Source organism: Apis florea, unplaced genomic scaffold, assembly GCF_048593485.1.
Source record: "Apis florea isolate Af1SG1 unplaced genomic scaffold, ASM4859348v1 contig_3496_pilon, whole genome shotgun sequence".
NCBI classification, from domain to species: domain Eukaryota; kingdom Metazoa; phylum Arthropoda; class Insecta; order Hymenoptera; family Apidae; genus Apis; species Apis florea.
Window position 1 is genome coordinate 3,163,787 of NW_028256773.1, and position 19,278 is coordinate 3,183,064.

At 20.2% G+C, this 19,278-nt stretch overlaps 4 protein-coding genes across 10 annotated transcripts; 3 read left to right on the forward strand and 1 right to left on the reverse strand.

Annotated features, from left to right (window-relative positions):
- Positions 1-235: 235 nt before the first annotated feature.
- On the forward strand, positions 236-4,269 carry LOC100872359 (serine/arginine-rich splicing factor 7). Of its 5 annotated transcripts, none has more exons than XM_086913549.1 (4): positions 236-272; positions 792-953; positions 1,206-1,585; positions 2,917-4,269. In XM_086913549.1, exons 2-4 carry the CDS (start codon positions 945-947, stop codon positions 3,146-3,148), a joined length of 621 nt encoding a protein of 206 aa, XP_086769675.1. In that variant the 5' UTR covers positions 236-272; positions 792-944; the 3' UTR covers positions 3,149-4,269. The 5 variants fall into 5 exon arrangements, with proteins under 5 accessions (XP_086769675.1, XP_086769676.1, XP_086769672.1 ...); XM_086913550.1 differs by having other exon boundaries at positions 242-516; XM_086913546.1 differs by having other exon boundaries at positions 246-272; positions 757-953.
- LOC100872240 (uncharacterized) lies at positions 4,213-10,165 on the forward strand. 3 transcript variants are annotated; one of them, XM_086913545.1, is made up of 6 exons: positions 4,213-4,751; positions 4,827-4,890; positions 5,673-5,796; positions 5,966-6,928; positions 8,062-8,405; positions 8,749-10,165. In XM_086913545.1, the coding sequence occupies exons 4-6, from the start codon at positions 6,108-6,110 to the stop codon at positions 9,309-9,311; spliced, it is 1,728 nt and encodes a 575-aa protein (XP_086769671.1). In that variant the 5' UTR covers positions 4,213-4,751; positions 4,827-4,890; positions 5,673-5,796; positions 5,966-6,107; the 3' UTR covers positions 9,312-10,165. The 3 variants fall into 3 exon arrangements, with proteins under 3 accessions (XP_086769671.1, XP_012350149.2, XP_086769670.1); XM_012494695.3 differs by having other exon boundaries at positions 5,673-6,928; XM_086913544.1 differs by having other exon boundaries at positions 4,724-4,890.
- A 4,088-nt stretch (positions 10,166-14,253) lies between these two features.
- On the reverse strand, positions 14,254-17,193 carry LOC100871446 (uncharacterized). The gene is made up of 4 exons (XM_003690700.4): positions 16,841-17,193; positions 15,762-16,081; positions 15,245-15,645; positions 14,254-15,175 (listed from the first exon to the last, which is right to left on the reverse strand). Exons 2-4 carry the CDS (start codon positions 16,068-16,070, stop codon positions 14,449-14,451), a joined length of 1,437 nt encoding a protein of 478 aa, XP_003690748.2. The 5' UTR covers positions 16,071-16,081; positions 16,841-17,193; the 3' UTR covers positions 14,254-14,448.
- Positions 17,194-17,492: 299 nt separating this feature from the next.
- On the forward strand, positions 17,493-19,229 carry Spase22-23 (Signal peptidase complex subunit Spase22-23). Its single transcript, XM_003690703.3, has 5 exons — positions 17,493-17,823; positions 18,151-18,224; positions 18,527-18,615; positions 18,701-18,804; positions 18,885-19,229. The coding sequence occupies exons 1-5, from the start codon at positions 17,681-17,683 to the stop codon at positions 19,012-19,014; spliced, it is 540 nt and encodes a 179-aa protein (XP_003690751.1). The 5' UTR covers positions 17,493-17,680; the 3' UTR covers positions 19,015-19,229.
- The last annotated feature ends 49 nt before the right edge of the window (positions 19,230-19,278 follow it).

Here is a 19,278-nt window from a genome sequence, read left to right on the forward strand (position 1 = left end):
AAATTATGATTTTTATGATTAGAATATTAATTATGATATTAAATATTATAACATTTTTGTTTATTTTTTTTTATCGTTGCATTATCATAGTATTGAATTTAATACTATAATATATAGTGAGATACAATTTCTCATTGTCATATACGAAATATTTAGTATCATATATCAATACATAATGAAAACTAACCTTAACATATGTATCTTGATAGATGGCATAGCAAGTGTATCTTGTTTCTTCTCAGTTTTTCCCCCTCTATTATCCCTAAATTAAAGTAATGTCAGATTCCGAAAATCTTGAACCTCATTTACAACAATCCTGATCATATTATATTTTCTTTAGATATAAAATGTTTTTTGAGATTTCATTTTAAAAATTTTCGTTCATATTTTACATATTAATCTATAAATATATTATATATATATATATATATATATATATATATATATATATGTCCTATATTGTGACAAATAATATTTAAGATTTCAACTTTTCATCAATACGTGAATTCATAAATCGTAATTTATAACTTACAACTTCATTTTATTTAAATCGAAAACTTTGTTAGAATCGATTTCAGTTCTACCAATAGTTACATTATTAAAATATTATGCTATCAATATTCTATGTACATAAATTTAATTGAAAAATATTAACTTTTCTTATGACTTTTTTTATTTATTTAAAAAATATGTTAATATATATAAATTTTTGTTTAAATTAAATTAAAAATATATAATTATATCAACTCTTTTCAGACTTTTCATCGTTTAAACTTATATTTTTATGTTAGAAACTGGACTTTAAGTATCATCTCTTACATTTCGATGAGATACTAACTACAAAAAATTGACGTGCTTGACGTGCAATTTTTTCTTCAAAATGAAGAATTGAAAATGTGATTTATTATATCGTTATATGTTCCTGTTCGATAAATTAATCAACAATGAATAAGGTATAATTTTAACAAATATATTGTATTTTATTTTTTTTTTAAAATATTAAATCTTTTAAAAAATAATATATATATATTTATGTTTTTGAATTTTTATTATTAATATATTTTTTAATATTTTTAATATATTCATAAATAAATTATTGAAAACAAATGAATTAATTTTTAAAGTATTAACTAAATAATAAAACTATTATGTTTAATAATATATATATTCGATGTATGTTAAATTATTTAAATATCTTTTTTCAGATGTCAAGATATCCTTCAGATTGCAAAGTATATGTAGGAGACTTAGGAAGTGGTGCGACAAAACAAGAATTAGAAGATGCTTTTTCTTACTATGGATCTTTAAGAAATGTATGGGTAGCTAGAAATCCACCTGGATTTGCTTTTGTGGAATTTGAAGATGCTAGAGATGCAGAAGATGCAATTAGAGGACTTGATGGAAGAACTATATGTGGAAGACGAGCTCGTGTGGAACCATCTAATGGGAGAAGATTAAGAGATAGGAGTTATTTCAGAAGAGGTATAGGAAGATTGTTTCATCCTGAAGATAGATGTTACGAATGTGGTGAAAGAGGCCACTATGCTAGAAATTGTCAACGACATAGAAATACACGTAAAAAAAGGTGAGTATAAAATACATTTATTTCATATAAATTCTATGGCATGCAAAAAAATATTAGACAAGTAAGCAAGAAATATATATGTTACAGATTTTTATTTAACAAATATGCTTAAATGTACAATAAAATTAATTTGTAATTATGTTTTTATATAAGATTTAAATTTTATATAAGATTTATATTTATTCTAAACAGAATATTGTACATAAATATTTAGTAAAATAGATTTCAATAAACAAAAGAAATTACATAAAGAATTAAAATTATTTTTAAATTTGAAGTATGAAACAAATGATATTATATGAAACAGAATATTTTATAATATAAAGGTTTTATATTCTAAACTGAAGAGGTTTCAATATCAAAAAGATACAGATGTAATACTAACATTTTTATAGGAGAACCAGCAGAACAGTATACACATGAGAAATGTGTTGCTACTGAGATTCTCGTGACATTCGCCTTGGGTTCACTTTGTGATACTACGTAGTTACAGCACAAAGTACCCACGTTCCTTGGGTTTCTTTCTGCATTCTACAAGCAAAAGAGGAAAACATGGCCGATGGAGTGGCTAGTTCTGCACACTACAATACTTCTAACGACCACTGAGATCACCTTAAACTGAAAGTTTTTGCACATCAGCACTACTGGTACCTCTGATATTCTTCACTTGTTTTACTCTTTTTGCCAAATTATCATAATAGATCTAATGGTCACTGAAAGATAAACTGTGAGTCATTTCATCTAGCCACTCTTCGTCCACATATTTGACATTTGTGCAATTTCATCTGTATAAGTTCATCTGTTCTCTTCTTCTTGGCATTATTATTGCATATTATATAGCTGTCTACTATAAACTATGAAAAATGGTATATAACTAGAATAATTATATTTTGAAACCTATAAATATAATTGTTTTTAAAATAATATAACATTATTATATTATATTATATTTATGATATTTGATAATTTAGATTTATTAATGTTTCATGCATATAATAATACATTTATTATATTGACATTTAAGCAACAGAAAAAAATAGGAAATATTATAAATAATGAAAATCAAACTATCATACTATATTTTTATAATTGTTATTTTTATGTGAATATGAAATAAATTATTATAGTTTTCCTGGGTACTCGTCACAATTTTTGCAAGCCCAATTGTTTCATAAATTTCTTAAAATATTATGTAAAAAATATTTTATGATATATTTATAAACAAAAAATGTAAGAAATTTTATAGAATTTACATAAATAAAGTAGTAATAATATTCAAAATTATAGGCAATTTTAATACAATCATGATTTTAATGAAATATGTATTTTAGATCCCACTCCAGGTCTTATTCACGATCAAAATCGCAATCAAGATCACGGTCTCGGTCACGTTCGAAGTCAAGATCAAGAAGCAAGCATTCACGATCATCATCTCGTAGCCGTTCTCACAGTAGAAATGACTATAATAAAGATAAAATTCGTAATAAACGACGATCTGATTCTAGAGATCGTAGTCCGCGCAGGACCAAATCGAAATCTGTTTCTAGATCTCGCAGCAAATAAAACGATGTATATTCTTTAGCTGATAAGTGTATGAAAATCATTTCTTATGTTAATAGTTACATGTTCTATCAATTAAGCTTTTCATGATTAATTTTTTCTAATCCTTTGAAACAAGATGTTAAAAAAAAAGACATAAATAATGAAAATTATTAAAATTTTAAGAGTTTATAATAATCATCAAGAAAAAAAATATCAAAGCAATATAAATCTTGTAATCAATTTTTTCAATATAAAATCGACTTTTATTATTTACGAACATTTGATATTTTGAATGACTTTTTTTGCTATACATATGTAAATAGAAATTATTTTAGTATATTAGTTTAAAGATGTCAATATTAATAATAATTTTATATTGAAAATCTTTAACTAATGTATTTTTAAATCAATTTCTTTATTTACATTTAATATATTGCGAAAAAACTCATTTACGATATTGAATATTCTTAAATAATAAAAATTGGTTAATTATAAAGATCCATCAATTAAATATTTTTTATTTCTCACAAATATTATAAATCTTTAAAGTCTTTTTTTTTAGCATTTTGTGTATTGGGGATATATATACATAGACGTATATCTCTAATTTATTTGAATATATTTACCTATCCATGATACTAGTTTGTAATTGCTATTTCAATAGTTAGGATATTAATATAACATTTCAAATATATATTTATGAAAAATTTATTTGATTTCCTTTTATGAAATTTTTGTTAGTAAATATTTATATAATAATAGTATATTATTAGTATTATAATTCATAGATTCCATATTTTTTAAATGTCAAAAAATATAAGTTTATCCATTTATATTTCTAAAATGGAAATATAAATTACTTATTCAATAACTTTATTGATACTTTTCTACATTTTTTAAAATTAATTAAAAAATTAGAATTAAAATTAATTATTGATATATCAAAAAAAAAAACAAAATTAAATCTTGAAATTTAAATTTACTTAATTTTCCTTAAGTAATTTTCTTTACAATGTATTTTTTTATCTTTAAAACAAAATAAAATCTTATAATATAAAATCTAATTTTTATGTTATATATATTCTGTATTGTAAAATTGAAATTTATTAAAATTAATATTCAATAAATTTTTATCAGATATATGTAAATTTATTGTCACTTAAAGTACAAAATAGTATTTAAAAATATCAAATTATTTTAATAAAAATAGAACTATATAATAAGTTTACTATAGATATAATACATTATATTCTTTCAGACATAATGAATTTTTACACAGTTTATACATATAAGCATGTGCTGTGTATATGCTCAAAGAATATTTACTTTTCTAAAAAATATTGATATTTATATCTTAAAACGGATTGTTTAAAAATAAAAATATTTAAATATTAATGTAATTCATGAAATTAAATTCATGAAATCAATGAAAATAGAAAAGACTGCGTAATAATATATTATTTTTGTCATTTTTAACAATAACGTAAAAATCATGTGGTTTGCATGAAATTATGTTGAATATGAAATTGAAACAAATATAATGATATATTAAATATATAATAATATATATTACTGTGAATATATTTACAAATAATGAACAAAATATTATGAGAAGTTATGAGAAGTAATTTATAAAAATTTATTTTTCTGTTTTATGTATTATTTTCTAATTAACCTCATTTTTTATTTTTCTGGATAGATAATAGATGAAATATTTTCAGTGATCTTTATAAAATACATTTTTCAATCAAGATAAATTAATTGTAAGTAATTAATTCATATAATTTTTAAATCTACTGAATAATAGATAAAAACAAATTATTTGTAAAAATAACATTTCATAAAGTTAATTAAAATTAATTATTTTATAAAATTATCTTTAAAAAAATGTAATTAATAAATAAAATTATACTAAAAAATATAAATAAAATCAAAAAATGTATTGAAAGTGACATTATATTTTTTATATTTTAAATTAATTTATTTGATTTTTAATTTAATGTTTAATTGATATTGATTCCTACATATATATGAATTATCATTTTACATAAATACATGTATATTATTTGTATATTTTATATTTGTAAATGTAAAGTTAAAAAAATCAAACTAATTATATTATATTATTTATTATATGTATATTATAATATTTATTTGTTGTTGTATATATTACAATATTTTAAATAATGTGTTTGGATTATGTTTAAAAAAGTGTTATTAATTTGTAATTTTTACTTAAAATTATATTATGTCTTATTTTATATTCTTTTGCATTTGCATTGAATGTTTTTTGCATTCAAACTTTTACATAATTGTTATAATCATCACTTATGAATAAAAGTATCATATAGAGATAAAAAAAATAAAATTTCCTAGAAATTAATATAATTTTAAAAAATGATAAATTTTAAGTAATATAAATTTCAATTCCAAAATTGATGCAATGAAAGAAATGAAAGAATAAATATAAAAAACATATATTATTTAAATTTAATCGCTTCGAATACAAAATAAGATAAGAAGATATGTTGAATCCGATTTCTAGGGTATCAGAACTACAATAAATTCCTTGGATGCACCGCAGGAGGTTTTGAGAAGTGGGGTAAAGAGTAAGGGTGGGGAAGTTAAGAAGAAGGAGAAGAGAAGCAGAGAAATTCGTGCGACGCTTCGTAAGCAGATTCATTTGCTTTTTAGTCACGTATTTGTAATTCGTTGATTCGTTTTATGAATTATTTTGTACACTTGTATTTATACATAGACATTTATAATTCGTATTCATCTGTATCTTAATTATATGATTGATAATTATATTATATCGAAAAAGTAATGAACAAACAGGTGTATTAGAAAAGAGAAAATAAGGAAATAGTAATGACTACAGTAAAGTAGATCACGGTGTAAGACTATCTTCCTCTTAAAAGGCGTCAAGCCAATTACCAGAGAATCAGCTTCAATTAAAAGGCAAGCAACAATCATCAGAATGACTGCTGCTTATACAAACGATCCTATATCTCAAGAACAGAATGTAGAAAAGAAGACAAACACAATAGTTAGTAAAATATTATACAACAAGAAAGAACAAGCAATGCTGGAGGAAAGCACTGAATTTGCTACAGGAATTATGAAACTTGCAACAGGTGGTGAAGAGCAAGAGGAAGTTCTTGTTAATAAAGAAAAACTTACATTTTGTATATCGGTTAATACATCAGAATTACTTGAACAAAAAGTTAAAAATATTGTGGAATATAAAAATAACGAAGATAGTGAATTTCTAGAAAAAAATGAAAATACTTCAGTTATTATTGAAGATATTCAAAATACAACTATTAATATGGGTGAAATTAAAAATGAAGTAATAAAAGATTGTGATTTGAGTGTACCAAAATCAACTTCAAATTTAATTGTATCAATGAAAGTCGATGCGTTTCTCACCGAATGTGATTTTCAAAATATTATGTCGGAAACACGTGAAACTGATCTTTTTCTTCAAGATAATTTTAAGTTACAAGAATTGCAAAACTCTATTGAAAGTATTGCTATGGAAATTGGCGATTTTTCAAACGATTTTGGAAATTGTAATGAATCATTAGAAAATACAGTTCTTCAAAAAAATAACGAAGAAATCTATGATCCGGAGAGTGAATTGAATTTTCACGAAGCTGTACGTGCTGGAGACGCCAAGTGTGTTGCGGCACTTCTTGCAAGTAACTTAATACAAAATCTAGACGAACCGGATTGGAATGTTTCAGGTGATCCACCCTTGCTAGTAGCAGCTACAGATCATTGTTTGCCTATACTTAGGTAAGAAATTTTTTCTGTAAATTGTAAGATATTAAATAAAATTTTAAGTATTGAAATAAAACATCTTTAAAAAATTTTTTTTAAACATTTTTTGAAATGAAATTTTTTATAAAGTATATGTTCGTAGTATTAATGAAAATGAATATATTTTTGAAAAATTGTCATTATATATCATATCAATAATGTATCACTAATGATAGAAGTTCAAACATTAAATCTTGAAAAAAAATAATTAATAAATTATATTAAAAAAATAAAATTTTATTAAAAATTTTTTTAATAATAATAATTATTATTAAATATTTCTTTCATATTAATTTCTATCAAAATCAAATTTTATAAAAAATTAATTTTGAAGAATATATAAATATTTATATTATATATAATATAATAAATATAAATATATATAAAATAAATTTATTTCGTAAAAAATTAAATTATTTTCATTATTATAAGTCTTTAACTTGATTATCTCTCTAAAATATTAATATTTCAAAAAATAAAATTGTATTAATCTAAATTTAATATTAATTAATAAATATTAAAATTATATTTTCTTAAATAGAAAAATTTTCTAGCATAAATAAAGTGATTTAATTTTATTGATTTTATTGAATTTTAATTATTAATAAAAGGGGGCTTAATTAATAGATTGTTGAAAAATATCCAAACAAATTATTGTAATTAAAGTATTGATTTATCGAATAAGTATATAAAAATATTTTTGTTTATATATATATATATATATATATATATATATATATATATATATATATACACATACATGTACTTTCTTGTCATGCTGCTACCAGATGTTCAAAAACATTCTATTCTCGAAAAAATTTTACAGCTCATATAATTGTATGAATATATACGCGCAAAAAAAATTAAAAAAATTTACACATAAAATCTAAAAATATAATTCTTGTTATTTTTTAATAATATTTTTCATAAAATCACAATCAATATTAAAATTATATTTATTTATTTTTTTGTTATTTATTTGTCTTTAAATATCATGACATTAATTGTAATCGAATTTAATTTATATTATCGATATTTTAATATTACAATATTAAAATTAAACAAAAAAGAAATCGAAATAAAAATGAAAGCGTTCTCGATTTTTGTAGTTTGTTACTCGCGAACGGATGTGATCCAGCTGTGCGCTCTCCTCGTGGTGAAACGGCGCTTCACAGAGTGATTTTAAATGGAGGACCAGGAAATGTATTGCAATTCGTAGGAGAACTTTTAAAATATGGTTGCCCATCAGGCGTAAAAGAAGCTGGTGGTGGTTTGACCGCATTGCATATATTAACACGTCAACTAGCTCATGCACAAGGATCAAAAAATTTGCATCATAATTTTGAAGCAGCTTTGAAAACGCTTGATTTATTAGCACACGCTGGTCCTATTAATGCGAAGGATCATCAAGGCCGTAGTGCACTCCATATTTTAGCTTCATCCACTATTTTTGGTATAAATTTTTATATATATTTAATAAATAACTCATTTATTTAATTATAAAGTATTTAATTTTATTGTTAAAAAGTATTTGGTTATCAATGTTATTCTTTAAAATATTTCTTGATCAAAATAGATGTAAAAATATTTTCAATTATATTGATAGATATTATAAAAAATAAATATCAGAATACGTAAATAAAAAATATATTAATAAAAATATATTAAAAAATTTTTACAACTAAAATTAAATATATATTTAAATATAAAAAAAATAATTTTAATATTTTAAAATTATTATATAAATATTTATTTTTTGAAATAAATAAATAAAAATAAAAATTATTTTCTTACAGATAATAACCATAGAACTGAGATCGAATCATTGATCGAAACGTTGTTGGCTGCTGGTGCGGATCCATCACTAAAAAATGATAGAGGAGAAACTCCTTTACATGAGTGCCTCGAGTGCGGTGCTTTAAATACCGCGTTTTTACTTATATCACATACACCAACCGGTATAATGTCACGTTATGGTGAAACTCCATTGCACATTGCCTCTAGAAAAAATTATGTCGATATGGTAGCGAAACTGCTAGAACACGGAGAAGATCCTAGTGTACAAGATGCCGGTGGCAATACACCTTTGCATCTAGCCTCCGCAAGAGGTTTTCATCAAACTGTTTCTTTATTGGTTACATCACCTCTTGCACAGTTAGAAAAATTAAATACTGAAGGATTGACTGCACTTCAAGTAGCTGCTGAAAGTGGCTTTATCAATGCAGTAAGATTATTGCTGAAAGCAGGTGCAGATCCAAGTCAAACAATCAACTATTGCACGACAATTTTTCATCGTCATCCTGATATTTCTGTTTTAATAGATCACGAATTGAGTAGACGTCGCCAACTCGCTGCTTAATTATTTCTTTGTTTTTCTTGGCTTTTTGATAGTTACTGATTTAATAGTAAATCTAATTAAATTTTCTTTATGTTTATTGAAATGTGATTTGTAATAGAATTTTAAATTTTATTTTTATTAAGAATATTTTATCAAAAAGTTAACTTGATGATTATATTATTGTTTATTTTTTGAATTGACATAGAAAAAATATATGTTTAATATTTAGTTATTTTAACATTGAAATTTCTTACATTAAATAAATAATAAAATAATTGTATTAAATTATTGGATTTTCATACAACACACATATAATATTATTAATATTATAAAAAATATTTGATGTATTTTTTTTGTGTATAATAATTCGGAAAACAATTTCATGTTTTGTTATTTTTTTTATGTGGTTTTAAAAATATTTTATTGCAAAATTTATTACATAAAATATGGCATAATTTTTTTTTATTTTATTAATTTTAATATATAGTTACATATAAAACATTTGTAAATCATTGAGTTTCAGATATTCAACTATGCATATTTATAAAATTAAGAAAAAAAATGAAAATAAAATATATTAAAATAATTTGATGATTTCAGAATATTCTAAATTTAAACTTAAAGTACAATATGATTTGATTCAATATACACAATATTGCAATTCATATGTACATATACTTTTTTGTCATCCATTTATAAGTACTAATATTTGCTTATTGCTCAAGACTGTCTAATATATAAATATATATAAAACTAAACAGACATAATTAAAATTATATAAATGCCATAATTTTTGGCTGTGGATAAAAAAGTGCCTTCCAAGACTGTGTTATATCAAAATATACATTATAAATAAAGGAATATATACATTTAAATATCATCTTATTAAACATGCCCTTTAACATTATATATAATTTATTATCATTATATAAAAGAATTAATATTACTCTTTATAATTTTTATACAATATACATAAATTATTAGAAATAAGAAATATTAAATTTATCATGTTTTTATAATTATTTATATACAAATATGTATTTAAACAATTTGAAATTAATATTCGATATATAAAAACATTCTCTCATTTCAAATATAATATATGTAAACAAAAGTTGTGTAATGATTCGTGTAATATATATAGTTCAAAATTATTATATATTTTCTAATAACATTAAAAAAAAAAATACAAAAATAAATTTCTTAATATATTTTTTAATTATGAAAAATGTTAATTTTTAAAACATTTAATTTTAAATTTCATATTATTACCTGAAAAAAATAATAATATATATTTTATTTAAAAAAATTTACAATTCAAAGAAAATTAAAAATTATGAAATGACAAAAGATTATAAATTATTTTTTAAATGACAAAAAATTAAAATACTTCACAGCCATTATATTCATTTTATATCATAATTGCATATTCAGCGTGTTCTTGCTCAATTTGTCATTGCATCATACTTATTTACAACTTCTTATCCATGTATTGCAAATATGCATATATAATAACATATATAATATTAAGCAATTTTATAAATCGCTATATTTATTTTTTTTCCATTTAAACATTTACTAGCTAAAATCTCTAATGCAACAACTTCTTGGTTTTGAAGATTAATATCTCTCTCTTTGATAAAAAATTATATATTATTTTAATTATATATAATAAATTTTTTTTTAATATTTAATAAATTGTTCCAAGTAAATATATGTTTTATTGATAATATATTTAAATTATTTATTTATGAAATATAAAGAAAGAAATGTTGCATTAGTATACATTTAAAAATATCTTTTATTATATTTCTAAATTTATTTAAACATGGATTAAGAGAAGAAAATTATTTTAAAAGAATACATAATATATTATGAAAATTAGTATTATAATAAAATAATTTCTTAAAAATTAATAAAATAATAATTATTTACTTAATACAATACTGCGATATTTAAAGATAAAAACAAATTTTTATCTTTGTAATAATAAAAAATATTACATATATTACATAAGATAAAATGCACATATTTTTATTGTTATTTTTCGATGTATAGTTTTAGGGTACATTCGTGCCATACATAACAAATGGAACAATTTTTTAATAATTTAAATAAAGTTTTTCATTATTGTACACTTTAAAATTTATTTCACATATAAAGAAACAAATTTTTTATTGGCATTTTTCAATATTCTCAAAAGTACTATTTTTAATATTCGTTATTTTTTTTTCTTCCTTTCCTCTCTTTCTTTTTTTAACTAAAATATCTACTTTTTTCATAAAAAAAATATATATATATTTAAAATTTAAATTTATTAAACTTAAATTCAAAATATATATTAAATATATAATTAAATATAATTTTAAATTCTAAATTCTATTATTATTTCCTACAAAGCATTTAAATATTGTCAATACATAATATTAAATGATAAATTCTTTATATATATATATATATATATTTATATATATATATACACACAATTTTTTTAAATTTTGTATTGAATTCAAAATGCTATTTAACATAGAGAAGAATATATAATTTCTATGAATATAGTTTTAATTCACTCATATTTAAAAATTATACATATCTATATTATATCTTATAATTGTTTGTTATTTTATAATGTAGAAAATAAATACATAAAGATAATTATAAAATGATTTTAAAAAACTGTACTTACTTTTAATTTAAAAAAAACAATTTATCATTCTCATTTATTTAAAAACATTAAATTAAAGAACAATTTAACTTATTATTAATATGTAAAAAATTAAAATACAGAAAGAGTATAGATTATAATGTATAATCTAATATAATATAATAATTATTTTAATATTATATATTAAAATAAACTTATCAATTTTTAACAATAAAGAGATATTTATAAATATTTTATTTTTAAAAAAAGAAGTATGAATTGAAAGATATAAATATATGGATACAATTTTAAATTTAACAAATAAAAATAAGCTCTTTGGCTTTATCTAGCTGCTTAAAAATATTCACTGAATACATGTGATAAGCAGTAATTTAGTAAAATAATTTTTATCTACACGTAATTCTATGTAATTAAAAAACATTCATTCTTTTATTTATATTATATTATAAATGAATCATTAATTATATTATTATATATTTATTGAAATAGATTGGACATAAATATCTTAATTTGCTTTAAATGCTAATTTATTATATGAAATAATAATATAAAAAAGTAATTATATTTTTATATAAACTTGTTGTATAATTAAAGTAGAATATTTTAGTGTTTTATATTAACTTATTCACTACCATTACCTATTCATACAAAATGTGTACATTTATTAATAATAATTATAATAAAGTTTTTCTTTTATCATAATAAAACATAATATGAAATATTAACAATAATTATGTTAAATTTATATATGAAAGATTTAAGAGATAACAATTATATATAGTTCTCAGATATCAAATTATGGCAGTGAATATGTCAATATCATAAGAGAACAATGTAATTATATAAAATCTGTTTTTATTATTATTTTTTTTAATAATATCAATATAATATTTAAAACTATTTGTAACATGCAGTATTTTTTCAAAAAATAATAACTGACATATTGAATGAATAGTTCCTTTTTTTATAATTATTTATTTTTTAAGATTTTTATAAAAAATAAATGATTTTAATTAATATTACATATTTTTATATAAGTTATTGTTAATATAAAAAAAATGATTTTCGTAATATTAAATTATTTTAAATTAACAATATATTACATTAAACATTAATAGTTTTATAATAGAAAAAACTAATAAAATTGCAATGCAAAATTAACATTTAAAATATAGATATTATATTTTATATAAACAAATATATTATAACTTATATTTTCTTTTTGTTTCATAACTAATAGATTTAATTAAGAAATAACAACTAATAATAATCATAACAATCATGATTAATTAAATGCTACAGCATGAGCATAATAAAAAACAATGATTAGTATTTTTTATAAATTTAAAATATATTAAAACATATATCAGAAATTATTGAAATAGTAATTACAAAAAATAATACATATAATTCACAAAAATTAAGTTATGAACATTAAGTTTTTAATGAATAATTTTTTTAAAATAAAATTGAAATGAATAAAATGAATTTTATTCATTATAGGATAATTATAAAAACAATTTAAAAAGAATTTCATATAAATTATTTGTATGTTTAAATAATAACAAACAATTATTTGCAATATATAAAAATTGTATTTTGTTCTACTACTACTAAAAATATATAATTTATTATGTCATATATATATATATATATATATATATCTTAAATATATGTTTTTATTATGAATTAATATATTTTTAATTATGTTAAAGAAACGTATTTTAATTTTCATATATATATATATATATGTATTTAATTTATAAAGCAAATAATTATAAAATATATCAAATTAAATAGAATATAATAATTATATTATTTAAATTGTGTATTTTAAAAATTTTTTATCTAAAGAGCAACAAGATTATATTTTTGTACATATATATTTATATGTACATTATTTCTTATATATATATATATAATGTTTTACTATTAATATCTATGATTTATCAAAATCACTCCAAATTATGGCCATAAGTGATTAAATTTTAATTGACTACTTTTAAAGTAGTCAATATATTATGTATTTTTATCTCAATTAGTCTATTTGAGCCTCATCAATTCCTATCCAGGAAAATTAGGGCATTTTAGCTTCTAATTCTCCAATAGTTAATGTAGAAAATCATTACTTACAATATCCTATTAACATATTTATATATTATATAAAAGAGATTTTTTTTGTGCATATCAACAGCACTATGAAAAAAGACTTACTCTTTAAAAATACTGTAATATTTTTTGTATATATTGTATAAAATTAAATTCTATTAAATGAATAATAAAATATAAAACAAAATGAGAAATATAATTTTTTAATTATATTTTTACATACTAAAATCTTTTTTGTTTAATATTATACGAAAAGTAATTTAATATTTTTTCTTTGGTTTTATATTATTAAATTATTTATATTTAATCAAATATTTTATACTTTCTATAAAATGCTACAGATATTCAATTACATGCAGGCACAATCAGTAAACAAAAAACTTATTATTCACTTATAGATGAACTACGCCTACCAGAGGCTAAATCACTAATTGTAGAATTGTGACGTGTTTTTCTTGAACCTTCATTATCATTTACAATATTTGGATTGACTGAATGAGAAAGAGCGGCCGTTTTATTAAAATCTATTGTAGCATACCCTTTTTGTAGTTTATTTGGAGATTCTGGAGGAGATGCAGTGGAATTTGAAGGACCATCTAATGGTAAATTCATTGGCACATCTTTTGTATCCAAATCTAATACAGCATAATTTACTTCTCTAATTGGACCACCTGTAGGCGTTGATGGAGGCAAAGGTGATTTTTCCGCAATAGATACTCCGGAAAATCTTTTCCTTAAATTTTCAATTTCATTTGACTCTAAATTAGCATAACAATGTCTTGTTGCTTCTTCTATATCAGATTGAATAGATGACAATGGTAAAGGTCGTGGTTTAACACTAAAAGATTCAGCATGTTCTTGAGGATTTATATTTATATAAGCATGTCCACATTCATTGTTTTCATTTTTATCTTCTTTAAATGGCATTATTTCAGATATACTATGAGTTGGAGATAATGGACTAACATCATTATTAATATCTATATTTATATAAGTTGCTATTGAAAGTGGTGATTTAATTTGAGAAGTGACTTCTGTATTTTTATGTACAGATGTTAATTCTAGTGATGCTGATCCATTATCAGATATAGAATTACTGACTGTACAAGACCTATGAAACATAAAATAATATTAATATATAAAATGATATATTATATAATATAATCATGTTTTTAATTACCTTTGTATTGCTCTTCTAAGGCTTTTGTTGTTATTATGTTCCATTTCTAATGATAGAGAGGACAATACTTCTTCATTCATATAAAGTGAGGACGGATGTGGTTGAGGAAATGGTGGTGGTGGTGGTGGTGGTGGTGGTGGCAGCACAGGAGGTGATGTAGGAGAGTTTATGTTTCCTTGAGATGACATAAAACCAGTGCTACTTCCTACACTATCGAGTCTTCCAACTCCATTTTGTTGATTGTGAACAAATCTAGGACCTACATGATTATTAGATCTATTTAATATAGGATCCAAATAATTAGGCTCAACTGGTATTGTCACTCTTGTTACTGTTGGAGCAGAATGAGAAGCAACTGGAAGTTCTCTAGACATTGTATCATCTCCACTATTATTACAAACCTATAATAAATTATATTTTTTTTTATAAAATTAAGAATTTTTAAAAAAACTGTCTTAAATTCATGATAAATATAATATATTTTATATTATAAAAAAATTTTATATTACAAACAAACCTGAATATTTGTTTGCACAAGATTAAATAAATGTGCAGCTCTACGGCATTTAAAAGCATAAATGCCTGGCCCTGTAGAACATCTTCTTCCTGATTCAAAACTAAAAATTTCAGCATCATAGCCATATCGTCTTAAACAACGTAGTGGCCACTTAATAGGCTGTTTACCACGTTGATAAAGCACTATGTCAGTTTCTGTAACTTCTAAACGTCCAGGTGTAATTAAATTACCTAAATCATCTACATTCATCACTTGAAAAACATTTGGATGTAGATCATTAATATCTGTTCTACTATTGACACAACCCATTCTTTGTTACTCTGAAATAAATATAACAAATTTAATTATTTTTATTAAATTTTATTAAACACCAATATAAATATAATATCTATTATTTGTAACTATTATTATAATTATATATATCTATTATTTATAATTATTATTATTAATAATAATAATATTAACACAAATATATATTATAATTTAATTATTTGATAATTTATATCACATACTATAACAATGATATAACTTAAAATTTAAAAGAAAAAATTATTGCTTGAATTTTTTAGTAAAGGATTATAAATTATGAAATGTGAACTTTTAATTTGTCATTTTGATGTTATATTCTTATATTATCTTATAATGATTCAAAGTTGTTTTTTTTTTAAATCATAATTTGTGAGTCATATCATTGTTACATCAATATATAATATGTAACAAGATTTCAGAATTATATGATTATTTTTCAAAATAATAAATCTCAAAACTTACTGTAAACATAACATATACAAAATGTAAGAAAATTATTATTCTTGCGATATTAATTATATTATTAATATATGAAAATATAAATATTAAATAGTTACTTATTTAATTGTCATAAATTTTTAAGATTTTTTTAAAAGATCGCACTATATGTTATGTTAATATAAAATTAAGAAATAAATGTTATTAAAATCCTTCTAGAAAAATTTCTTAAAAAGATTTTTAACATCTATTTCAAAAATATATACGGTAAATAAAACAAATGTTTTGAAATTAAAAATAATCATAAAAATATTTTAACAATATTTACATACTTTCCAATGCGACATATCCAACGTACTCAACTTATTTTTTAGGATAAATTATTTATTCTTTTTTAAATAATTTCACCGCACATTTCACATAAACATTATATTGCATACTAATATGTACTTCCTTGAAGTTGCTGCTGATAAAAAAATAACCTATTGTGAACTGAAATTATTTGATATTGGTACATTTAGAAAAAGCATGTCATCAATTAAACTTTATATATTTTAATAACAAAATAGATATATGTATATATTTTTCTATTTTATATGAATACTAAATATTATATATATATAATCATCATTATAAAAATAACATAGTTATTTCAAATAATTTTTAAAAAAATTAATATTTCTTATAATTTTTTTAAAATAGATTTTATTTATATATAAATTTATATATAAAATTTATATAATATTTTTCGTAATATTTATAAATTACACAAATTTATTAATTTATTTACTTATTAATTTAAACATTCAAATAATAGTAAGAATTATTTATCAATTATTATTTATTTGTCATTAATTTTATAATATTTTATTTTATAATATAATAATATAAATACATTTTCATAAAGTAAACAACAAATAAATAGATTTGTATATGTAACGTAAGTAAACTAGAATTATTGTGATTATTGAAGTTAAGTTTACTTTATTTATGAACGCGTTATATGTTCGGTTTATTTTCGAACACTAACCCGGTATTCCACCGTGTCGAAGTGCTGACGTTGAGATTTAAGAAAAATTAATTTTGATTAAAATTTTTTAATGCATGATTTAATTAGTAAATTTATTAAATACAAGTTTTGAAATTTTATTTATTGATAATAAAATATAATAATGCATACTGCTTTTATGCGCGGTAATGCTATTTTAGCATATACTTTGAGTGTTTCGGCGTGTTTAACATTTTGTTGTTTTCTCTCTACTGTATTTATTGATTACAGAGCAAACGCGACTTTAAATACCGTAAAAGTAGTTGTGTAAGTATAATATATTTATTTAATTTAATTAAATCATTATAAATATAAATTTATTAATTCATGATTTTTTATTTCAAAATATTTGTTAATATGTTTATATGTTTATATTTTTTCATTGTTGAATTTATATATTCTTTATAATATATATAATATAAAATTTATTTTTATATGATAATTTTATGAAAAATAAAATTTTTAAAATTATTAGTATAAAATAACTTTATTCAAATTAATAATCAAATTTTTTTTAAATTACTTTCATTAAAAATATTATATCATAATTAATATAATATTATTTAATAATTATTATAAGTTTTTATTTTACAGAAAAAATGTAGCAGATTATAGTGCTTCAAGAGAGAAAAATGATTTGGGATATTTAACATTTGATTTACAAACTGATATCCTTTTTATTAAACTCTAAATATATATATATATTTATATATTTATTATATTTTTTAATATTTTTTTATGTTAAAAATATATATAATAAATATATTTAATAAATGATAGCATATTTCAATATTAATTTAAATTAATAAAAATATTATATATATTTTTTTAATTGAAATATTTTATTTTTGTTTATTAATATTAAATTTTATTATTATACAATTCATAATAGTATCTAATAAATATTAAAATTTTAAATCTATAATAATATACCACAATTATAAAATATAATTTCTTTACAAAAATATACATCTCACTCCTTTATTTAATTGGAATGTTAAGCAGTTATTTTTATATCTCACAGCAGAATATCAAACAGAAAATAATAATTTTAATCAGGTATAACTTAAATATTCTAATACAAAAATAGCTTTTTAATTATATTTGATTTAATATATTATATAAAGATATCTTTATATTTTAGGTAGTATTATGGGATAAAATAGTACTTCGTGGAGATAATGCTGTGCTTGACTTTAAAAATATGAATACAAAATATTATTTCTGGGATGATGGTAATGGTTTAAGGTAATTTTTTTATAATTATAAAAAATTATTTAATAAAAAACAATTTGTTTGTATAATTTAATAATTACTTCTTATTTTAGGGGAAATAAAAATGTAACATTAATATTATCGTGGAATATTATACCAAATGCTGGACTTCTACCAAGTGTTAATGCATTTGGTTCTCATACTTTTGCTTTTCCATCTGAATATACTTCATTACGTGTATAATATACATTTTTACAATATGTAACATGTCATATTTGTTACTTTTTATTGTTTCTAATTATTATATATAAAAGTAATATGTATAAAATACGTTAATATTTCATTTGTTATTTAATAGCTATAAACTACTAGATTTTCTAGTTAATTTAATTATTCAGATATTTTTTTTTATAAAAAAAAATATATATCTTAAATAAAATATATATATTTATTTTTAACAAGATCTTTAATTTAATTTTAACTTCTTATCATAAGTATAAATTATAA